The sequence below is a fragment of the Episyrphus balteatus genome, chromosome 1 (assembly GCF_945859705.1).
Source record: "Episyrphus balteatus chromosome 1, idEpiBalt1.1, whole genome shotgun sequence".
Lineage (NCBI taxonomy): Eukaryota > Metazoa > Arthropoda > Insecta > Diptera > Syrphidae > Episyrphus > Episyrphus balteatus.
In genome coordinates, this window is record NC_079134.1 from 105,931,790 (window position 1) to 105,955,435 (window position 23,646).

The 23,646-nt window shown below is 31.4% G+C and overlaps 2 protein-coding genes across 7 annotated transcripts in view; one reads left to right on the plus strand and one right to left on the minus strand.

The window, feature by feature from the left end:
• The window catches only part of LOC129906451 (probable phospholipid-transporting ATPase IA), a 371,220-nt gene that overhangs the window by 325,796 nt on the left and 21,778 nt on the right, over positions 1–23,646 (minus strand). The window contains exons 1-2 of one of the 5 annotated variants that reach the window (XM_055982236.1): positions 6,996–8,170; positions 6,501–6,708 (exon numbers count right to left, since the gene is read on the minus strand). The exons of 2 other annotated variants lie outside the window; for them this stretch is intronic. Coding sequence is in view for 1 of the 3 variants with exons in the window: in XM_055982239.1 (XP_055838214.1) it covers positions 6,501–6,555 (55 nt within the window). In the remaining 2 variants the exon portion in view is untranslated. Of the gene's footprint in view, positions 1–6,500; positions 6,709–6,955; positions 8,171–23,646 lie in introns of those variants that run through there. 2 more of the 5 variants (XM_055982235.1, XM_055982239.1) reach the window with 2 other exon arrangements.
• Positions 12,138–14,564, plus strand: LOC129906455 (uncharacterized). Of its 2 annotated transcripts, XM_055982244.1 has the most exons (4): positions 12,138–12,554; positions 12,886–13,223; positions 13,324–13,431; positions 13,990–14,564. In XM_055982244.1, the coding sequence occupies exons 1-4, from the start codon at positions 12,348–12,350 to the stop codon at positions 14,111–14,113; spliced, it is 777 nt and encodes a 258-aa protein (XP_055838219.1). In that variant the 5' UTR covers positions 12,138–12,347; the 3' UTR covers positions 14,114–14,564. The 2 variants fall into 2 exon arrangements, with proteins under 2 accessions (XP_055838219.1, XP_055838220.1); XM_055982245.1 differs by having other exon boundaries at positions 12,138–13,223.

The window sequence follows — 23,646 nt, forward strand, 5'->3', positions numbered from 1 at the left end:
GACTTAAATTTCATTTTAGTAAATGTTACTATTTGAACCTTTATAATTTATTACCTACAATCGACTGGAATCAATTATTTTTAATTACAATATATCTGTGTAACCTTTTTCGACTGTTTTTACACAACAATTCCACTTAAGAGAGGTCGTGGCAAATCTAATGAACCACCATGGTTTGATTTACATCTTAAAAACTTAAAAAAATAAGAGAAATATAATAAAGCAAAAGCCGATAAACATTTTGATACATTCATAACACAGCTACACAAAAAAAATAAAAGTTCTGACCTGGGGTTGCGACTAGGTTTTTCATATAGTTTTTGAGCCGCTAAAATCGAATCCGAAGTCTGTTTTGCCCAATCACGTCAGGTTTTCGAGATAACCTCAAAAAATGTCACGAAAAAAAAAATTTTTCTTTCATCTGGATGTGCGAATATGTTAATCATATAGTTTTTGGATCTCTGAATCCAGATTCGAAGTCAATTTTGCCCTATCACGTCAGGTTTCTGAGATATCCTCAAAAAAATGTCAAAACCAAAAAAACAAAAGTTCTTATCTGGGGTTGCGACTAGACTTTTCATATAGTTTTTGGGTCGCTGAAACCGAATCCGAATTTTTTTTTGCCATATCACGCCAGGTTTTTGAGATATCCTCAAAAAATGTCAGATAGGAACTTTTTTTTTTTGATTTTTTCATTGATAACACCTGAAAACTTACCTGAGAATTTTTATTACTATGTCTGCGGTGCTCGCCGCCCATGGATTCTAGCTGTAAAGGCCTTGAGGCAATAAAATCGCAAAATTTTATTCAATAAAAAAACAACAAACAGAAATGTGTATCTCAAAGGTATACCAATAGCAAGAAAATACAAAAAATAAGGAAGAGAATTGAAATAGTATCTAGTACAAAATTTTTCTCTTGAAACCTTAAAAAATCAGAAAATATGATTTAAAAAATACTTTTGATACTATCAACTGCATAATTAATATCTTTTTAATCCTTTTGCATTAAAAAATGCAATTTTATTGCCTTAAGGCCCTTACAGCTGGGGCGTAGGGCGCCCCAGAAACAATAAGAAAAATTCACAGGTCAGTTTTGAGGTGTTATTAATGAAAAAAAACTTATTAGTTCTGTGTAAATACAACTCTGCGTCACTTAATTGTGTCCTTATTAAAGTCTTAATGTTAAAAAAATAATAGTCGAAAGGTTAATGTTTCATAAATTAACTTACCAACAAGTGCAGCCAGGTAAAAACAAAAAATAATGCGGTTTCTTAGAAAAAAGTAGTTTTGTTTTTTTATTAATTTCTCGGAAACGACAAGACATTTTCGGATACGGTTTTCTGTTTTTTTTTTAACAAATAAGAGTTTGTATTTTGAAAACTAAAATAGTACTTAATTACATAAAATTTTGAAAAAAATTGATACAAACATTTTTTTTTTGAATTTTTTTTTCGAAATTCTGATTTTGAAACCTAATTTTTGAAAAACTGTATCATAAATTAGCATTATTTAAAAACAAGATAAAAGACGAGGGTTTTGGCTTTACAAAAAGGTATAGCACGTCATTGTAGGTGTAAACGTTGATTTTTAATAAACGGGAGGGGGAATAGACCCCCTTTTTATACAATTTTTTTCTTGTCTCGACCCATCCTACACGCTCCAGCTTTTTGGCACATTACTCCTGAAGCACCTTGTATATTGCACTAAAATTATGTTCTCTTTAGCAAAACCCTATAAACAGACTTAAATTTCATTTTAGTAAATGTTACTATTTGAACCTTTATAATTTATTACCTACAATCGACTGGAATCAATTATTTTTAATTACAATATATCTGTGTAACCTTTTTCGACTGTTTTTACACAACAATTCCACTTAAGAGAGGTCGTGGCAAATCTAATGAACCACCATGGTTTGATTTACATCTTAAAAACTTAAAAAAATAAGAGAAATATAATAAAGCAAAAGCCGATAAACATTTTGATACATTCATAACACAGCTACACAAAAAAAATAAAAGTTCTGACCTGGGGTTGCGACTAGGTTTTTCATATAGTTTTTGAGCCGCTAAAATCGAATCCGAAGTCTGTTTTGCCCAATCACGTCAGGTTTTCGAGATAACCTCAAAAAATGTCACGAAAAAAAAAATTTTTCTTTCATCTGGATGTGCGAATATGTTAATCATATAGTTTTTGGATCTCTGAATCCAGATTCGAAGTCAATTTTGCCCTATCACGTCAGGTTTCTGAGATATCCTCAAAAAAATGTCAAAACCAAAAAAACAAAAGTTCTTATCTGGGGTTGCGACTAGACTTTTCATATAGTTTTTGGGTCGCTGAAACCGAATCCGAATTTTTTTTTGCCATATCACGCCAGGTTTTTGAGATATCCTCAAAAAATGTCAGATAGGAACTTTTTTTTTGAGTTTCGATGTTTTAAAAACCTGAAGAACTTTTTTTTTTTTGTGTGGCTGTGTTATGAATGTATCAAAATGTTCATCGGCTAGTCGCAACCCCAGGTCAGAACTTTTATTTTTTTTTTGTGTGGCTTAGCCCGATCATCCTAGACAAAATTTCACTATTTATCAAAGTTAATTTAAGTACAAATCTGGATTCAGAGATCCAAAAACTATATGATTAACATATTCGCACATCCAGATGAAAGAAAAAAATTTTTTTTTCGTGACATTTTTTGAGGTTATCTCGAAAACCTGACGTGATGGGGCAAAACGGACTTCGGATTCGGTTTCAGCGACCCAAAAACTATATGAAAAACCTAGTCGCAACCCCAGGTCAGAACTTTTATTTTTTTTTGTGTGGCTGTGTTATGAATGTATCAAAATGTTCATCGGCTAGTCGCAACCCCAGGTCAGAACTTTTATTTTTTTTTTTGTGTGGCTTAGCCCGATCATCCTAGACAAAATTTCACTATTTATCAAAGTTAATTTAAGTACAAAATTTTTTGATGCAGTTAGGTTCCTTTGATAGAGGAGAATATAAAACCACAGTTTTACACCAAAATTTGATATGGCATATCCCCCAAAATGACCCATGACCCCTAGGTAATACGGAAAAAGTGCTTTCAGTCGAATTTAATAAAATTTTAGTATGTTGTAGTTCATGTGAAGCTCATAACAACTCTCTATGGATGCAACCCCCTTGCCGAAAGTATACCCCCTCCTTAGCCCTCTTCTTACCCCCTTTTTTTACCCCGTTTGTACCCTTTTAATGGGTTGAGTACGATAACTTAACGATAACGGTTTTTTGAAGAGGAGTTCAATACAATAATTTTTTTCTATAGAAGGGGTGATCTGTCTCCCCCCCTCCCCCGTTTAGGTGGGAGGGGCAATTTTCAAAAAAAAAAAATATTTAAATTAAAAAATTATTAAAAAACAATGGCAACACTTACAGCTATGAATGATTCCATTTTCAAAAGCCAGAACTGCACACTTTATTTTAATTTATAAAACAAGTTATTTTAAAGAATTGTTTTTGAAATAATAGATTTTGGAAAAATATTGGAAAAAAAGTTTTTAAAAAATACTGAACACTGAAAAATCGATTATTTCAAAAACAATTCTTTAAAATAACTTGTTTTATAAATTAAAATAAAGTGTGCAGTTCTGGCTTTTGAAAATGGTATCATTCATAGCTGTAAGTGTTGCCATTTTTTTTTAATAATTTTTTAATTGAAATATTTTTTTTTGAAAATTGCCGCTCCCACCTAAACGGGGGAGGGGGAGGAGACAGATCACCCCTTCTATAGAAAAAAATTATTGTATTGAACTCCTCTTCAAAAAACCGTTATCAGTTCTGGGCCCCTAAGTTATCGTACTCAACCCATTAAAAGGGTACAAATGGGGTTAAAAAGGGGGTAAGTAAGGGGCTAAGGAGGAGGTATACTTGGGGCAAGGGGGTTGCATCCATAGAGAGTTGTTATGAGCTTCACATGAACTACAACACACTAAAATTTTATTAAATTCGACTGAAAGCACTTTTTCCGTACTACCTAGGGGTCAGAGGTCATTTTCGGGGATACGCCATATCAAATTTTGGTGTAAAACTGTGGTTTTATATTCTTCTCCATCAAAGGAACCTAACTGCATCAAAAAATTTTGTACTTAAATTAACTTTGATAAAATTTCTAGATTGATCGGACTAGGCTGTGTAATGAATGGGAAAGCGCTTATGATACGCAAACAAATGTTACGAGCGACTATACGAGCGACTATGATACGAGCGACTATTCAAATGTTACGAATACAAATGTTAGGAATTTTGTGGAGGCTTTTTTTTTGGTATTGTTTTCGATCTGGCAACAATAAGAGGAACGTTGTGAAATAATGACAATAATGGAATGGAAGAGATGTTATCTGATTGGTCAAACATTAATATATAAGCCAAAGAGAAGATGGGATTGGTTGAAACTTTTAGATGAGGTCTCAAGGATTATTTATGAAAACGAAAAAGAGGTCTGAGATGTAAAATGGTTTTGATATACAAAAATGTTTGTAGGAATATTTTGCGGACTTTGTAGATCAAGTTTTGTCACTGAGTGAAAATTTTGTTTCGAGATTTTGATACTGTCTGCACACTTGTGCTGTTGAGGGTCCACTTGTAAGTAGGTACACATTGGCACAACAAATAGAACGAATTTCTTGAAGGTTGAGGATTTTTTTTTATGTTAGTATCCCGGATTGATAGATTTACTTCAAACTTAAAATTTTGTTTGATATTTTTGAAACTCACATGAGAAGTTTAAAGGATTTTTTTAAACAAAAAAAAAGCTGTGGTTCTTTGTTGACATTGCAATTGTATATATGTAGGTACTTCCCTGAATGAACTACCACTAAAAATTTCTGCCAACTCTCGGTCTAACAATAAAAGCACACCCAAAATCAAGTGTATCTCCTACCTGTTATAAAATCATGTTCAAAAAAGTTTTATGAAATGAGATTTTATAATCTTTAAAGAACAAGAAGAAATTGTGGGTGCTACTCCCAAGCCTTATGAGCGAAGTGATATGTATTTCACGGGTTTCAGACCGCTTTACCAACCAATATATCCATTTTTTTTTTTTTTTTTTTTTTTGTTAAAAAACAACTTTGAAATTATCTCGTGAGTTTCTAAAAAATATCAAGCAACAAGTAAGATTTCATGTTTAAAGTGATTCTTCCAATCCGTTTACGCATGATACTTTTATAAAAAGACATTTGAATTTTTTTATTAAATAACTTTACATAACTATTATAGTATACCTACTTAAAAAAAAAGACGCAGCACCACCCACTGCTAAGGAGGTCAGAGAGCCACTTAAACATTTAAAAAAAAAATTGTATTTCAGTTTCAGTCGTTTCAATTTGGTGGGGGCAGTTCATTTTTGTTATTTATTTATCAAAGCAATCCCCAATTAGAAATTTGATTTTTTTTTTGTAAGTGCCAAAATTTTGAAATATATACCTATTTGAAAAGTAATTTCTATTGGCTGATTGTTTTAAAATATTTTGATTGGGTGTTGCTTTGATAAAATAAAATTTTATAAGAAAACCCCCACCAAACCGAAACTTTTTAATTATTTTTTTTTAGTGAGGGACTAAGCTCCTAACGGGAAGGGTCTGCATTATTTATTATTTATTTTTAACTTAACTTTTATTCATAATTTTGTTTAATCAAATCATCAAAATTTGTTTCAAAACAGCTTTGGCAATTGACATATTATTTTTGTTAAGATTATTTTTTAGAATAATTTTTATTCGTCTCTGAAAGAAGCAAATAGTCTTATTCTTAGGAGGCTAAGCTTTATTTGACTGTTGAAAAATTGATTTTTTTGTTACCTGAGGAACAAGTTCTAACTGACGATGTATCCTTAATTATATAAATTTGTTTGTTTCTTTTCCTTAAGTAATATTTCAGTTGTAAGATTAATTATATCAAATCTCTGAATTGTAAAATGCGCGGTCACAGACCTTTTTGAAAATATTATTACTAGATAAAAATATCTATCTATCTTTCTGATTTAAGTTCACTTTCAGTTTTGCAATAAATTCTAACATATGAATTTTACATTTAATACAATTTTTATTTCATGCTTCCGAAAAACCGTTTTATCCCACTAAATTCGGATTTTGAGGTTGAAATGAAATCCATTCCGTTTCGTTTTCTCCATTTTGAATACACTGGCCAGCAACCAACAAAAATTGACTTTTTTCTCTCATTTAATATTGTAGAACAACCCCCTTTAGTCGGGTATCTAGATAATAATTTTTTAATTCAACAGACAAAGCATTAAAAGAATAGTTTGTAAACACTCAATATGAAAATAAAAATTTTAACGAAATTCAGTGAATAATGTTTCAAACCTAACAAACTTCATGAGAATGAAATTCACACCATTTCTAAGCTTTTTTGTGTGATACAGACCTACTGATGAACACGTTTTGAAAACGAAAATCCCTAAAAAGACATTTAAATTTATTGACTATAATTAAGAAACTTCACCTAAATCCAATACGGTTCTGGTGTTCTTGAATATATTTTGATCCGATTTAGACATTTTAAGATTTGTTTGGAAGGTTTTGTTTTCTTTTTTTTTATGGAATAGTTCTGACAAATAACAATAATTGTGCTAAACAAATCGGCAGACAACTTTAAATTGAATTAAAAACCACTTTAAATTGAATTGAATGTGTAAGCTTAGCATTCATTCCTGAAAACAAAAAATATCAAACAATCACCAATTGCTATTTAAAGCCACTTTTACTATTATTTATGGAGAACATCAGTTTTCAGAGAAAAAAGTTAGCTGGTTTCAATCGGTTTGGGGTGCGTCACTACCAAAAAGAGAGAAACATAAGAGCTGTAATCATAACATTCCCGCACTTTAAAATCTATTTGGAATTATTTCAAAACATAGAGTAGGAACAAAAACACACGGATGCATGCATACGAATAACCTATTTTCTTTTTTGTTTTGTTGTGAATACAAACTCGTACCGGCATCACGAGGTGTATGGAAACAACTCACGTACTCAACTAAATTATATGTACATAATAATCATTCTGTTATAGCTAATGGTTGACAACTTGGTGCGAATGGATGGAATGTCTCCAATTTTTCATACCCTCTAAATTTTTTCTCATGTGCAGGTAGGATGTGGATGGCAAATTGGTGTGGCGCATGACAAAGAGATATAATAGTAAAATCATTTATTTAAAGTTGTTCTTTGTTTTGGTTACAGGGTGTTCCATAAATAGGTGAGGAAAATTTAAGGGGTGATTTTTGATTACTCTTAGAAAAAAAAAAATGTTATTCGGTATTGCTCTAGGTATATTTGCAAAGTACCTAATAAAATTTTAAAAAAATTTATTTTTTTGCTTGGACCCGATTTTTCAATATTCTAACAAACAGTCAGTTAACTGTCTGACGAATAAAGATATTAGGCAACAATCAGATAACAACATTTAATTTTTCAATCAAGAAAGATCACCCAGTTAGCTATTCTACAGAATAAAAATAAAAATTATTTTTGTTGTTAAAGATAATTTTAATTTTAAATGCTGTTGTACCAAATATTTAAAGTGTAATCGTTGATTTTGGTATACCAAATTAAGCGTTTTCTTTAATCATCATTAATTTATCAGCTTCGCAGAACTTTACTGTAATATAATTTTTTCTTGGAATATAGTTAAGAATCACGCCTTAAATTTTCCTTATATACTTAAGGGACTTCCTGTACATCTGTTAATGGATGTTGTATTTTCGTGAAATTAATTTGACAATTTAACTTCTCCAGAAAATTTACAAATCTTGAAGATTCGTTTTTGGTGAGAAAATAGAACTATAAATAGCGCAGCGGAGAGACAAAATAAAGATGCAACATTAAATTGAAAAATTGTTGTTTTTAGATAACGCGGTTTTACTTTATTTCATTATAGTTTGAAACAGATTCGCTTTGAAATGTATGTAGAATGATTAAATGGCATATTTAGTTAAAATTAAAAGTGACCTATACTCTGTCCTATAAAAGTTGACAGTACAGGGAAGATATGGATTTTTGTCTCTCATTTGCACTCTATGCCATATGTACCTTTCTCAAAAATGCTTTTACAGGGTTGCCGTAATAAACATTGAGAATTAAAAAGCTGAAAAAAAATATTTTTAAATTAAAATTTTATTTCGTTTTTATTTTATTTTCCCCACCTCATAATTAAAAAAAAAAAACCGACGCGAAAAATTAATTAAAATAATTTTTAGTTAAAAAAATTAATAATTCGAATTTATTGAAAAATTCTAATAGTATTAGGAGTTTGAGAGTTATATAAAAGGATCTGTGAAACCAAAACACAACATAGAATACAAATATTCGAAAAGTTTGCCAAATTTTTTGAAAAACCTAAAAGTTTCGTCAAAAAAATGAAAAAAAAAATTAAGAAAAAATTTCGAAACGGGGCAGTTTATCAAAAATTTTTGCAGAGCGTTCAATTTTATACTAGAAAATGATTAAATCTAGCCTTTTTGATGTAACGTTAAAAAGTTATAAAATTCCAAACTCAAAAAAACAATATTTCCTATGTAAATCATATGGGAAATGGAAATTTGCAATGCGGCGGTACTTAATGTTAATATTTAGGGCTGAAACTTTAAAAGTCATTTCCAACAATATTTTATTTTCGGTATAACTTTGAACAAAAACAAAAAAAAAAAATTTTTTAATCAGTCTAATGTAGGTGCATGTACGGTAAAATGTTAACATAACAAAACAAAAACCACATTCTTTCAAGAAACAGTTCGTGACTCCCCGGGAGCTACAATTTTTCATAAAAGTCCACTGTTTACCCAAATTCTCAAAAAAACAAACAAAAACAAAACAAGAAGCCACCAACGAAACACTTAAAGCTGAAACACAATCACGCTTTAGGGCGTCGCTTCGTTGCGTTACGTTGAGAAATCCTCAAAGCGCGCTTCTGTCACTTTGACTTTGAACAGCTGATTGCAACATAAAATCTGCTGTCAAATAAAAAAAAACACAGTCACTCACAAAATTATTGGGCCAAGTCTTTATCTTGATTTAATTGTGGAAAAATGAAAAAGGATATTAATGTGTTTAAAAAATGCATAGAAATTTGTTTATTCTTTAATCCTATAGTTATAAAAACAAAACCAATCAAAATATATTGTTTTTAACAATAAAACTCAGTCTAAAAAATCATTAAATTTTTTTTGTTTTTAATACGTAAATTGTTTTGATTTAAAATATCTCGATGTCGTTTTTTTGTGCAAAATCTATATAGAGAAATTAAAAAACACACCTAGGTTTGCAATAATTTATTTTTTTTAATTCACATTTGGCGCAATAATATTGTGAGTGACTGTAACTATGTCTGTTAAATGTCAGAATGCGAGCAAAAGTTCAGTCTGGTTGAACTTTTGCTCGCTTTCTTACGTTTCCTTACGTTTATCAAAAAAAGCGTACGTAAGAAAAGCGTCATTGTGTGAGGATACACAGATTTCCTTTAGTTGAACTTTTCGCAGTTGTCAAAATCGACGGCAAAGTGTGATTTACGGACGATGATTTTACGTCCTAAGAAAACAGGTTGTGTGCTTTTGTTTAAAATGAGTCAATTGAAGCGTTTATTTATTTCAAACAATCATAATTTACAAGAAAAAGCTAAAAAAAAATACTTTTTTTCATATCTCATTACTATTACTATACATACTATATACACTGTACAACGCACATAAATGTACGAAGTACAGACACTTATCAGCACGGGCAACTGAGACCATTTGGCTGAGACAACACAAGACAATGACACAAGAGAGAGACAGATAGATACAAAGAAAGAACATATAACATAAAACTACGTGGCATATAGGAGGAGACATAGTTGAAAATTGTCTTATATTATCGCACAAGTGGCTGCAGTTAAGCTTTAAAGTTAAGCGTTAAAAAGTTAAATTGCGTTAAATAATTAACCCCGTGTTGAATTTTTTACACTATTGAGGTGAATAAAAAATGTTCTCCCGTTAAAAATTTAATGGGCTCTGGAACCTGGTTAAATTAAGTTTTTTTGCAGATGGTTTTGTTTTTTTTTTTTATTATTAAAAAGGAGTATCATGACAGAAAAGAGGCAGAGAAAAATATTAAACAATAAGCCATACAGCTGAAATTTTTTTATTCACCTCAATAGCGGCAAAAAATTTACACAGGGTTAACTATTTAACGCAATTCACACACGGCCTTAAGAAAGAAATATAAAAATACAAATAAATACATTTGAAGTGGTCTACTTTAAATATTCATATGAACACAATGCTCATAAATCATAATGAAGGCTTAGGCCTTGTGCGAATTGCGTTAAAATGTTAGTTAAAATTTTTACCACGAGTAAATATTGACGTTTGGTTAAAGAAGCGATCAAATATATTTTTTTGATGTGCGAATTGGGTTAAAATGTATTAAATGGGACTTTTTTCTTGACACTACTTTGATTAAAATTCCCTCAAGATAAAACAAAATTATTATTTTTTTTAACAAACCCCAGCTGAAAATATATAAAGCTAAATATTCTAGTATGAAAATGTACGAAATTCTCAATTTCACATACTTTTTTTTATTTTATTGATAAATTCCCACTTCATTATGATCAAAAAGAAATTTTTAATTCAGTCTTCGAACACTAATTCTAAGTTTACCAGCTGCCAACAAAATAGAAATATAAAAAATAAAAAAACAAACAAACAATTCGTAGATTTTCATTTTTTCAATAATAATAATAATTTGAGGAAGTACTTTGTATTATTACTTTTCTTCTTCTTCCTTTTTCTCGGCGCTGTTATGATCTCGATGTCGAGGGGATCATAACTATCCCACGTATCTGCTTCACACTAGTGATCCGCCTGTGGAACCCCGCCGGGTTAACCTCAGAAATCGGCGGCAAGCCTCCCGGTTTTGTATTGTTCCATTTCTAAGGCCAACTGAATGCTGGTGTTTTTGCATTTGCTTGTACCAGGAGTTTTTAGGCCTACCTTTCTTTTTATTTCGTGTTGGAACGTTGTATGATAATGCTTTTTTGACGGGGTTCTCAGGATCTCTCCTTTGAACATGGCAATACCAACTGAGTCGGTAGTGTTCAATTTTTTTGGGAGATGGTGTTTTTAACATGAAGGCTTCCTCGGATCTTCGTACTTCTAATTCTATCAAGCTTTGTTACTCCTGCTGTCATACGAAGCATCTTCATCTCAGCTGCCGTTAACTTACTCTCATACTTTTTGTACATTGTCCTACATTGTGAACCGTATGTGAGTGCTGGACGCACAACTGCGGTGTAGAGTCTTCCTTTCAGCTTAGGGGGCATTTTTCGATCACAGAAGATAGCAAAATTTTCCCGCCACTTCATCCACCCTACGCTTACGCGATGATTGATATCGTCATCACAAGTACCTTCGTTATTAATCATAGACCCCAGATATTTAAACTTTTCACACTTGGGAAGCACTACACCATTCAAATAAATGTCAGGAATAGGCCTGTGTGGATCAGAAAATGGGCAGCATAGGTATTCTGTCTTTTTCGCGCTTATGCGGTACCCACTACCTTTTAGAACATCCACCCATACATCAAGTGCTCGTTGAAGGGATATCGGGTTTTCACTTATGATGGCTCCATCGTCAGCAAAGAATAACTGATGCACTTTTGGGTCTTTGTATTATTACTTTTACATTTCTTAAAATATCAACGCATTATAACAAAAATAATTTCAAATCTATCTTGATCTTTCTATCTTGAGAAACGTCAAATTTTAACCACTTGTAAATTTTAACCCACCACGATAATGTCAACCAAACGTCAAATTTTAACCAACATTTTCGCGCAATTCGCACACGGCCTTAACATTACACGTAGTTGTATAGCTACTACGTGACTAAATGTTTTTAATACATATTCTGTTTATTGTTTTCGTATGTCTTTTTCACCTGTTGTTGTTTACACAAAAGCTTATTTATTTTTTTAGTTAACATTTTACGGATGCCAAATATTATATGATAATTTTCCTAGCAAATAAGTCATGATTGGAAGGAGATTATATAATAATCAGTAAAAGAAAATTGTGAATGTACAACTTTCTTAGTAGTAAATTAGAACTTCATAAGTAGTTACAGGGCATTTCAATGCAAATATAATTTATTAAGATATTTGCAAACAAAAAAAATTAATTAACATGTTCTCAAAATTATAACAAAACATTGGCAAAGAAAAATTATTTCTTTGCGAAAGATTGTAATTCCAGTTTAATTACGTTGTTGCTTCCATTGAATAAGTGCTTGTGCGCGCATTTTTAAAAATGATTTTCCACTCGCTATTTTTGTGTTTGTTTCTATCTGTTTTTATAATAATAATAACCTATCATTTTCATATTTCTCCAAGCAAATATTCTTTGTTGCAAATAAATACAAGGAAATCTCAATTTATTAAAACAAATACGAATTTAACTAAAGCTCTGCATCGCAGGAAGCGTTTTCTGATATTTCAAGATGCTGGAGTTTTAAAGGTCAAAATTATTTTTTGTATAGACCCTTAAATGAAAATTGTATTACAAATAGCGACACTTGCACCAAACGGATAAAAGTATAAAATTACTTACCCAAGGAAACTTGACTTTAACAATTTAGGATGGATTTTATTTTTATTTTTTATAATAACTCATCATAAATAAAAGAAACAAAAAGTTAAAATTGACTTGCAATTAAAATATCCTAAATCTAGTTTAAATGTGCTGAGGTAAGTTATTATACTCTTTCGTTTGGTGCAAGTTGCTCCTGAATTCCAACAAAAAATAATATATTTGAATTCAAACAAAAAATACTTTATAACTATGCTAGATGGTTTTGGGATTTTCTGAGCCAATCCATTTTTTTGACGAAGTTCCATTCCGGCAGTTGGCTGTTAACTACGCTTTTCATTTACAATATTCACCCCCAATAGTTCCAGTCTATTGGTGGACCTATTTTTACAAGAGCACGGCATGGAGCCATATTCATGGAAGAACTATACATGACCGTCACAAAAAAAGCACATGTAACGCGAAATATATATGTAACGAGAATCCATATTTGGACCTTTATTGGAACTTTGCTCATAGAAACTATGGACAGCTAGAATTTTTCTATGACAAAAGTCGATTAGCTCTATATAAAGCTATTGAAACTATATTAGAATGGTAATTGTGTATGCATATAATTTGTTCGTATGGATGAAATAATTTTAAATTTAAATATTGGATATTTGATTGCTATCTTCAAAACAAAATGAGGAAACAGTAGAGGATTTCCTGGAAAAGCATGCCTTATTCGATCAATTTGTGAAGTTTCACGTCGACCATTTTATGAGAGAAATTCTCTTCCAAGAATTTTGAACGCCATTTTCATGTAAGTTCATATCGCTCATTTACTTGAATGATGCCGAAGTAATTGGAATAAAGCAATCTTTAATCCTGCAGAAAATCATTACTTATGTAGCTTTAAAAATTGATGGAGAAGGTTTTGTTTTAGAAACTAACTTTTTACATACAAAAATAGATCGATACTAAATTTGAAACTCGTTTCCTGAAAAACAGTTTTTTTTAAATTATGACAGTGTTCAAGTAAATGAGCAGTATGAGTCATTATATTTGGAAGTGGTATACAAAAAAAAGAAGTCCATTAAACAAAAAACATAAAGTTAACTTGGAAACTAACCGCAACCAAACAGTATCGCTTTTCTAAATAAAGTGTTGCAGCCAATGAATGCTTGTGTTAGTTACTCAAATTTAATATTAAAACAAAAAATCCGGTACATTTTTGTTTTTGATTGAATAAGTTGATATTTTTTTTTAAATGAATGCAAAATTTGACTTATACCTCTTTCAAATATAACGACTCATATGTTTATATTTCATAAAAATTTTTTTAAAACGCATTATTTTGTAAATCTTTTATTCTTTTAAGTCCTTTAACAAAAAATACTGATCACAAATTTGTGCATGCCAAACATTTGGGAAGTCATGGATTAATATGTAAGAAGATCTACTGGAACTGTGAGGATGGAGTTAAATGGTTACAGAAACTTTGAATATATAATTGACAAAAAAAAAAAAAATACATAAACAGCAGATGTTTGTGTATGTTATAAAATTTAATAAAATGTGTAGTTATTATACATATTGCTTTTGGCCGAAATTTCGTGGTGATGGACATCAATTAGTTCTAAATATTGAAAAAAATTCTCTAATTTTTGCGAATTTTTATTTAAACTTCCCGGTGCAATCCGGAAACCCCATCTAAAATTAGAAAATTACCTACAAAAATCAAAGGAAAACATGTTTTACGTGAAAAATTCACGTTGAATCCGGGAGAGGAAGGGAGTCAAATAAAAATCTAAAAAAATAAGGAAAACCTTTCTGAATACTTCCAACCAAATGGCGGCTATCCAACTGCATGTTCCGAATAAAGACCACCCCAATATTAATACATTACATACATATACAGCTGCTGTTTATTTGTGTATTTAATTTTATTTTATTTAATAAAATAACTCGTTCTTTGGTTTGTATTGCAGCAAAAGTTTTTGTAAGTTACATGGCTGGTAATGTCGGAATTTGGCCATTATGAAACTCTCCAAATAGACATCGTTGTTTTAATAGGATTGACAAAAAAAAATAAGAAAAGTAAGTTTGGTTTGAAGAGTTAAATGTAAATCGATCAGATAAGAAGACTGATAAAACTACCTACTATATATAAATAGTCATGACTGCGAAAAACATTTCAGCATTTTTAAGTTCATAGGACGATAAAAAACGATGAGAGTTCATTGATGAATTGGTGTTTATTTTAAGGAAAGTTTTTCTAGGCCTTTAATGAAATTTGAAGGAATAACAAACAACGGACATAACCTTAAAAAAGTACCATACATTTTTTTCGTCCGTGAGTAGGTGCGTAAACTTGAAATCATCAAAGATATGTTTGTGGGTTTCTCTTAACCAATAATTATATTATTATGCATTCATAAAGCATTATGGAAAATATACCTTTATATTAGGGATGTTGCGAATATTCGCATCCGCATTCGCAAATGGGGAACTTCCGCATGATTTGGGGCATTCGCATCCGCAATAATCAATGCGGACTTTCATGCGGATGGGGATGCTAAGAAGATGCGACAAGAAAGCCAGCGAATGGCGCGTACTAGTGGCAGTCACACCGAGTAATACTTCTGTTACTGATTTTTTTAGGCAAAACAAAGAAAAAATGCAAATGTCTTAAATATAAACCGTTTTCACAAGAGTCTTAAGTCGAATTTCAAACTGTATAGGAAATTTTTAGAATTTGGAATTCGAACTGACCTAATTTACGAACTTATAAAATTTGGGGTGAAACCAGGCTATTAATAAAGATCTTTCTTTCCGGACAAAAAAAAAGTGCCAGTAAAGAACTTAACGACAATTTCTACCCACTCCACAAGTCAGTCTTCCTGAGGAACAATTATTAAGTAGTGGGGCTTAATTAACCAACCTCTGTGTAACCGATTTGATGCAGAGAAGGTGGCGTAATTACTTTTTACTAAGTCTAATGCACCTATTTTTAATTTTTCTCATTAAATACAAATTTCAAAAATTTAATTTATAACTGTATCATTATTTTAATTCATTTATATTAATTTTGTATAAAACTTTCAAAAATCCTCATCCACTTCTGCATCCGCCGATGTGAAAAAATCCACATCCGCAACACCCATACAAAACCGTTAGCTACAATCCCGACATTTGGGCCCTATCCCGGTATCAGTACCTATTTTGTCCCTAATTACATTTCGTTGCTTATTTACGTTTATTACTTTTTATTAATCAATGATTCACTGGTCGGCAAAAAAACAAAAAAAAAGTCGAAACTTGAGGCTGCTGAATTCAAAACTGTTTTCAGATTTATTCTATCATGTCTAGTTTTTAAGCTCTACCCGTCACTATTTTCGCTATAAAGTCTCAAAAACTAATTTTAAATGAAATTCTTTTTAATGTTTTATCTTAATCCAAATCAGGAGTCGAAAAATAGAATTAACTTCAAATCTGATTGAAAAAACCATTAGTTGCTTTGAAGGTTCTAATAAATATAGCAAATACTAACAAATTGTAAAATAAAGTTGTTGTAGGGATTTTATACAATTCAAAAAATCTGAATTTTTGTGAAAAAGTGAATTTTTCGGAGCATCCCCGATTTTGTTTTTTCCATTGACGACTCAAAAAAGGGGATCGGATTTGGTCCCAGAGACCACTAAACATAAGTTATGAGCAGAGCATAGTGAATTGAAAAAGAAGAAGTCAATTCAGATGGGTTCTAAAAACTCACAAAATATCGATTTTGGTTAAAAACGAGCAACTCTTCAGAAGTTTCCCGATTTTTATTTGTTCATTGTCGAATAAAAAAAAAAAGTATCAGAATATGTTCAGAAGACCAGAATGCATAAACCATGAGTTGCACGCAGTTATTTGAAAGAAAAGTCCAAAGACGCTCCACTCTACTGAACAAAAGGAGAACAGTTGTAAGCAACTATCTTGCTGATCCTCAAATCTATTAATACAGTCAAATAAGGCGAAAAAGGGGTAAGCCTCGTAATGAAAGCTAATAGAAATTTTTTTTGCTCAATAACTTCGTTTTGGCATTCCATAATATATCTCAAAAATCTAGAAAAATCTCATGTCCGCAAGTCGCGATTTTGTGTCAAAAAGCGAAATGGAGATTTTCAAAATTTGCAAAATAGACGATGGTATTATATACACATATGATACATGATTTCAAGGTATTTTTTAATCCAAAAAATCTAAAATCAAGGCAATCTGACGTCTCCGAAAAAAGTTATACCTGTTTTTCATCTGTCAACCCATATTATCATAACACTCGCTAATTTACTACCAAAAAACCCTTAAAAGTTATGGTATTGGAACCAAATTTTGCATGAAGGCTTTTATGTCCATTATAATTAAGAATCAAAACAATGCAATGCATAAAACATTCCTATCTATGACAAAATGGTAATTTTTGAAACTTTGGGATATGCACTAAAAAACCTCCTGGTACAATCTTGGAATTAGTGCTAATAGGCTAATTTTTTTGTTTCTATCTTTGTTTGGATATTCTATAACTTATGTCAAAAATCATATCATATCATATACATATAAGAATCTGAAGTGTTCTTATTTGTTTTTTTTTTTTTATCTGCACCTAACTTTAGTTTACCCTGGAAAATTAGGACTTGCGGACATGAGAACCAGAAATTCTTTTCTTTTTATGATTTATTTGTCAGACACATCTTTAAGTTTCTGCTTCTCTAGCCGCTAACTCCAATTTATTTTTTCTTGGCAACGTCGAGATTTTGTAACAATACCATCGTCTATTTTTGAAAATTTTGAAAAACCCCCTTTCGCGCTTTGACCTACAAAATCGCGACTTGCGGACATGAGATTTTTCTAGACTTTTGAGGTATGTTATAGAATGCCAAAACGAAGGTATTGAGCAAAAAAAATTTTCTATTAGCATTCATTCCGAGGTTAAACGCTTATTTGACTGGTTTATATGGAAAAAATAAAAAGGACGCACGTCCTTAGCAACAACATCCCGAGAAAAGCGGTTAATCCTACGTATTGCTTTAAATTCCACTCAACCAGCTACTAAAATAAGGTCCAAAAGCGGAGTATCAGCCAGTATTTCGATAATCCGAAGAATAATATAAACAGATGGTACTATCCAGAGTAGAAAACATATAAAGAAACCTGTTCTAAAACAAGTACACAAGGAGCTACGAATGAACTTTGCAAATAGAATATGTCACTTTGAGCAATGAATGGAAAAGCGTTGTCTTTTCGGATGAAAAAAAGTTTAACCTTGACACCCCCGATGGTTACAACTTTCCATGAATACAGGTGTCATGGTATGGGGAGATATCACTTACTATGGCAAAATCGAGTTGGAGTTTCTTTCTACAACAATGAACGGAAACAGCTACAAATGTTTGTTGGAACGGTCATTTCCAGAGATGAAAAACATTTTTGGATCTCTGCCTTGTATTTTCCACCAAGACAATGCAACCATCCATACTTCCAGGATTGTGAAAAGCTGGATTTCCTCGGAAGACGTAGAGCTTTTGCCCTATTCACCGGATTTGAACACAATCAAAAACGTAGGGTCATGGCTATTTCGAAAAGTTCATGAAGGCGGAAGATTTAATTGAAGCTATCCGTGGTGCCTGGGATGAGATTTCGCTGGATTATTTAAAAAAAAATTTTCATATTCAAACCGTCTAATAGAGGTCATATCAAAAAGTGAGGGGCATACTCATTACACTATACTACAAACTAAAAAAAAATAAATACACAAGACAAGTAATGTAGGCTGTTTATATGGTCGAATAATGCATACAAATTTTGTTGTTATATTTTTGGAACCCTTCAATTTTTTTTTTTACAAAAAACCATTTTTACAGACTACGCGGTAATCTATCTCAGTGATTTTTTTTAATTTCTAAATATGTTATATGTTTTTGGAAAGAGCGTTTAAACAAATAAATTGTAGGTTTATATCCCATAAATCTTGAAAAAGTAATTCTTTAATCAATTTTTTTCAACTTTACCCATTTATACAGGGTGATTCAGGATTAATGTGCCAAAAAGCTGCAGCGTGTAGGTTGGGTAGAGACAAGAAAAAAATCGCGTGGGAAATTTTATGTAGTACTATTTTAGTTTTCAAAATACAATGCTCTTATTTGTTTTTAAACAAAAACTAAAAATGTCTGGTCGTTTTCGAGAAATCAATAAAAAACCAAAACTACTTTTTTTAAAGAAACCGCATTATTTTTTTTACATATACTAGGGTTTCCAGAGCATCTCTTTTAAAGAGAACATGTTCTCTTTTTCAACGCTGATCTTTCTTACACTCTCTTTTTTCATAAAATTCTTTTTTTGTTCTCCATTTTTCAAATGTCCTCTTTTTAGTCTCTTTTTTATTTGCCTCAATAGTTTTTCCAAAATGTAACAATTCCGTCTTCCACTTTAAATGTCATCTGTCCGTTGTATCTCTTTAAAAGAGAACGTTGTTTTTTTTTGGTTTCATTTTAATATATATTTTCTTTTTCTGTACGGATTTTTGATTGTTCTCTTTTTCTTTAAACTACATTTTTGTGTATTTCAAATAATTTATTTACTTTTCAAAAACTTAAATAAATGTTTATTACTTGTATCAAAATTTTATCTCTGCGATCTTAAGTCTACTTTTTTTTAATCGATTTTGAAAAATTGGTAAGCAAAATGTCGACACAAAATGTTGACTATTATAAAAGCCTTTTCAGACCACTTTTAGATCTTGTGTTGATGCGAGGAATAGGTTTATGTTAAGTTTTTTTAAAACCCAAATATTTTGGTCAATCTTTCTTTTTAATCAATCGGCTTTTGTGAAGTCAAGATTTTAAAATGTTCAGTTTGAATTTACTTCTCTGGGAGATGGTAAATATCCATACAAAAGATTTACAATAACTGAGAAGATGAAGGCGTTTTGCTTTAAAAACAAACTTTTTAAAAAAAAGTACTATTTGATCAGCTGATCCTGTTTCCTCTATAACTACTGTTACGTTGATTGTTGTTTTTTTTTTTTGATGAATTGCTCTTTTTTGTTCTCTTATTTTTTCTTCCAAGTCCTCTTTTTTTAAAGGTTCAAAGGTAAAATGTTCTCTTTTTAGTAAGGTTCCAGATTGACACCCCAAGTTATACATAATGTACATACATAGGTATGTATATACAGGGTGATTCAGGAGTAATGTGTCAAAAAGCTTGAGCGTGTAGGTTGGGTCGAGACAAGAAAAAAATCGTATGGACGAGGGGGGTCTATTCACCCTCGTTTAGCGGGAAAAGGGCAATTTAAAAAAAATTGACTTAATTTGGAAAACAAATTAATAAAAATCAACGGTTATACCTACAATATAATGTTATACTTTTTTGTAAGGCCAAAAACATAGTCTTTAACAAAAATTTTAAATCAAACCATAGTTGCATAGTTTTTGAAAAATTAATTTTCAAAGTCAAAATTTTGAAAAAAAAAATTCGAAAAAAAATTTCAAACTAATTTTTTAAAAAATTTTATGTGATTAAGTACTAATATAGTTTTTAAAATGCTCTTATCTGTTTTTAAACAAAAACAGAAAACTGGATCCACAATATCTTATCATTTTCGAGAAATTAACAAAAACCCAAACCTACTTTTTTCTAAGAAACACCTTTATTTTTTGTTTTTACAACAAAGTGACACAGTATTGGATTTACCCTGAATTGATCAATTTTTTCCATTGATAACACCTGAGAATTTTTTATTACTATGTCTTAAGGCAATCAAATTATATTATAAACAACGACATTTTAAATCATATTCTTTAATTTTTTAAGGTTTCCAGAAAATTATTTTTTTCTACAGTCATTGTCTAGCATTCGTAGCGATCACTTCATCTTTTTTCCTCGGAAACCAGTTTCATAAGTATATCTGTCTCGCTCATATAAGCCACGTGTTTTTTTTTTGACAACCCTTTTTGCAATTTGCTTTTCAAGCAATTAAATCGAATTTCTATTCATTCGTTCAATTAAATAAACCTTAAAAAAGTTTTTTCAGCATGGCAGGACCCCCCCCCCCCCACAAACGGGGGAAGTTTTCCGACTTAGACTTGGTAGTCCTAAGTAATCCATATCAAACACAAAAAGGTAAACGTGCGCGCGTTATCCTACACAGGTTTGGACTTTTCTGCGAACCCAATCAACTCCGCAAACCCAAAATATGTAATATCCTCAACAGACAGTAATTAATCTCTAAATTTATGCAATGTCTTCGAACTGCGCAAAGCAATCGACGGCATAAGTACCCAATGGGAAACAATCTCCCAACTCCGCGACGGCAACCTCCTTATACTTACCAAATCAGAAGCTATTGCACGTAGATTCATCGCAACGAAAACGCTCGCAAAAATATGGCTTCTCAAGGTGTATCAAGTGCCTTCAAATTTACAAAATCTATCGACAGCAAAAAAGTTCCCACTGGACACATAGTTCTCACATTCAATTTATATAATCATCCTGAACAAGTTGTAGCCGGTTGGGCTACTGTACAAGTCAAAGATTATTTCCCTAATCCCATGAGATGCAAAGTGTGTCAACGTTTAGGTCATACGAAAAATCGGTGCACTAGCAAACCCACGTGTTGTGTATGCAACTTACCACCACACTCGCCCGTTCCATGTGCAAGAACAATGTGCGTCAATTGCGAAGGAGTTCACCATTCCAACTCAAACGAATGTCCACGATACATTCAAGAAAAACGAATACTAGATATCAAAACCAAACAAAAATATTCTATTTCAGAAGCTAGGCGACCTAGGCGTCTAAAACCTATGCCTCTCGTGGCCAAAGCTCTAACTCAACTGTTACTGAAAATAACGCAATTACAACGGAACCACCAAACACAATCCACCCCAATTAAACCAACCACAAACGATGAAACTAACATCACAGAATTACCTAACTCCCCCATAACAATTATGACTAAAGATTTAATTTCAAAATCTCAGTATTACTCCTCAGCTTCCACACAATCTAACGACGATGTTGACGAGGCGGCGGACGTCAATATGGAAAAAATAAAATAATCTTCTCACATTTGGCGGCGGCTGTGGGGAGCGGACAATTCGTGGAAGTTCTGTTTTCCACGAGGTGCCCGATCCCGACAGTCGCTGCCATACCCTAACCTAAAGAACCCCAGCTTTCTGGGGTTTCAATTTAAACAACAAAGTATATTACACTTTGTAATAATCTCCAAATGTTTGAAATTAAAATATTTTATTTTATTTATTAATAATTTATTGATATGCTTGAATCAACTTTCAGAGAAAAACTAAAAACATATTTTTCAATAAATCTAAAATTAATTATACAGATATTGCTAATACTCCAGTCAAAGCGTCGGAAAAAAGGGCCTCACCTTGCGATGAGAGGCACTGTCTGTTTTTATTTCATGGATCGATGGATGTATATTTAAAAGGCTTAAACCCAATTTCTCACCACCTGATCATTCTTTTTAGCGGAGTTATTCACAAAAATGCATTTTTTGGGATATTTTACTTCTAAGCTAATATCTTTGCTCCAGACCTCGTAGACCAAAAAATAAACATACATTCTCTTCCTTATAATATTTTCTATCGTTGTATGTAATTTCATTGTATTTGAGTGAGTAAATATAAAATGGCAACCATTTAAAGTCAAATTCTTGTTGTTAAAAAACACATTTTTGTCATTATTTCGAAAAAAGCTTATATCATGATTGACATTTTTCCAACCTTTTTTGTAGCCCTGTTCATGTCCTGCATTTTACAGAAAAAATCAGCTCTTTATCACCAAAGATGGCCGAGCTATTGATCAATGAACGCATGCAAAACCGATGCGAAAACACTCAAAAATATCGTTTTTTGGGAATAACTCGACTTCAGAATGTCCTACGGCAAAAAATAAAGCAATGAATTGTTCGTTACAACATTTTCTATCAATTTAGTGCACAATCTTTTTGTTGAAATAAATAAAAAATAAGTAATATTAAGTCAAAGTCGTTTTTTTGTTTAGCAAACTCTTGCCTTATTATTTTGCAAACGGTGCGAGTATTGGCTAAGAAAATAAAATATTATTGTAGTCCTTTAAATTATCTACAATTCAAAAAAAAAATTAGCTTTCTACGACCCACGGGAGCCGAGCTATTATAATTTTAAGAAAGCATTAATCCGTACGAAAATTCAAAAAAAATTCCCTTGTTTATGATTCGAATACTAGTTCTCAGTAAGAGGGGTTGTTTTCATTGTTTCTTGTTATAAGAGAATTTGTCTTATGTTTTTTCGTTGGTCATTTGGACCTTTTTTAAAAAATTAATTACTCGGCTCGTGTGGGTCATAGAGAGCTAATTTTTTTTTTAAATTGAAGATAATTTAAAGGACTACAATAATATTTTATTATCTTATCTTAGCCAATACTCGCACCGTTTGCAAAATAATAAGGCAAGAGTTTGCTAAACAAAAAAACGACTTTGACTTAATATTACTTATTTTTTATTTGTTTCAACAAAAAGATTGTGCACTAAATTGATAGAAAATGTTGTAACGAACAATTCATTGCTTTATTTTTTGCCGTAGGACATTCTGAAGTCGAGTTATTCCCAAAAAACGATATTTTTGAGTGTTTTCGCACCGGTTTTGCATGCGTTCATTTATCAATAGCTCGGCCATCTTTAGTGATAAAGAGCAGGACATGAACAGGGCTACAAAATAGGTTGGAAAAATGTCAATCATGATATAAGCTTTTTTCGAAATAATGACAAAACAACAAGAATTTGACTTTAAATGGTTGCCATTTTATATTTACTCACTCAAATACAATGAAATTACATACAACGATAGAAAATATTATAAGGAAGAGAATGTATGTTTATTTTTTGGTCTACGATTATCTGGAGCAAAGATATTAGCTTAGAAGTAAAATATCCCAAAAAATGCATTTTTGTGAATAACTCCGCTAAAAAGAATGATCAGGTGGTGAGAAATTG

What these genes read in the sequence shown, in the direction of transcription:
- LOC129906455 (XM_055982244.1), top strand. Translation starts at nt 12,348, where the DNA reads ATGATTTTCCACTCGCTATTTTTGTGTTTGTTTCTATCTGTTTTTATA. An exon ending in ATTGAAACTATATTAGAATG is followed by an intron (nt 13,224 to 13,323) that starts GTAATTGTGTAT and finishes ATGAGGAAACAG; the next exon opens with TAGAGGATTTCCTGGAAAAG. An exon ending in ATTTTGAACGCCATTTTCAT is followed by an intron (nt 13,432 to 13,989) that starts GTAAGTTCATAT and finishes TATTCTTTTAAG; the next exon opens with TCCTTTAACAAAAAATACTG.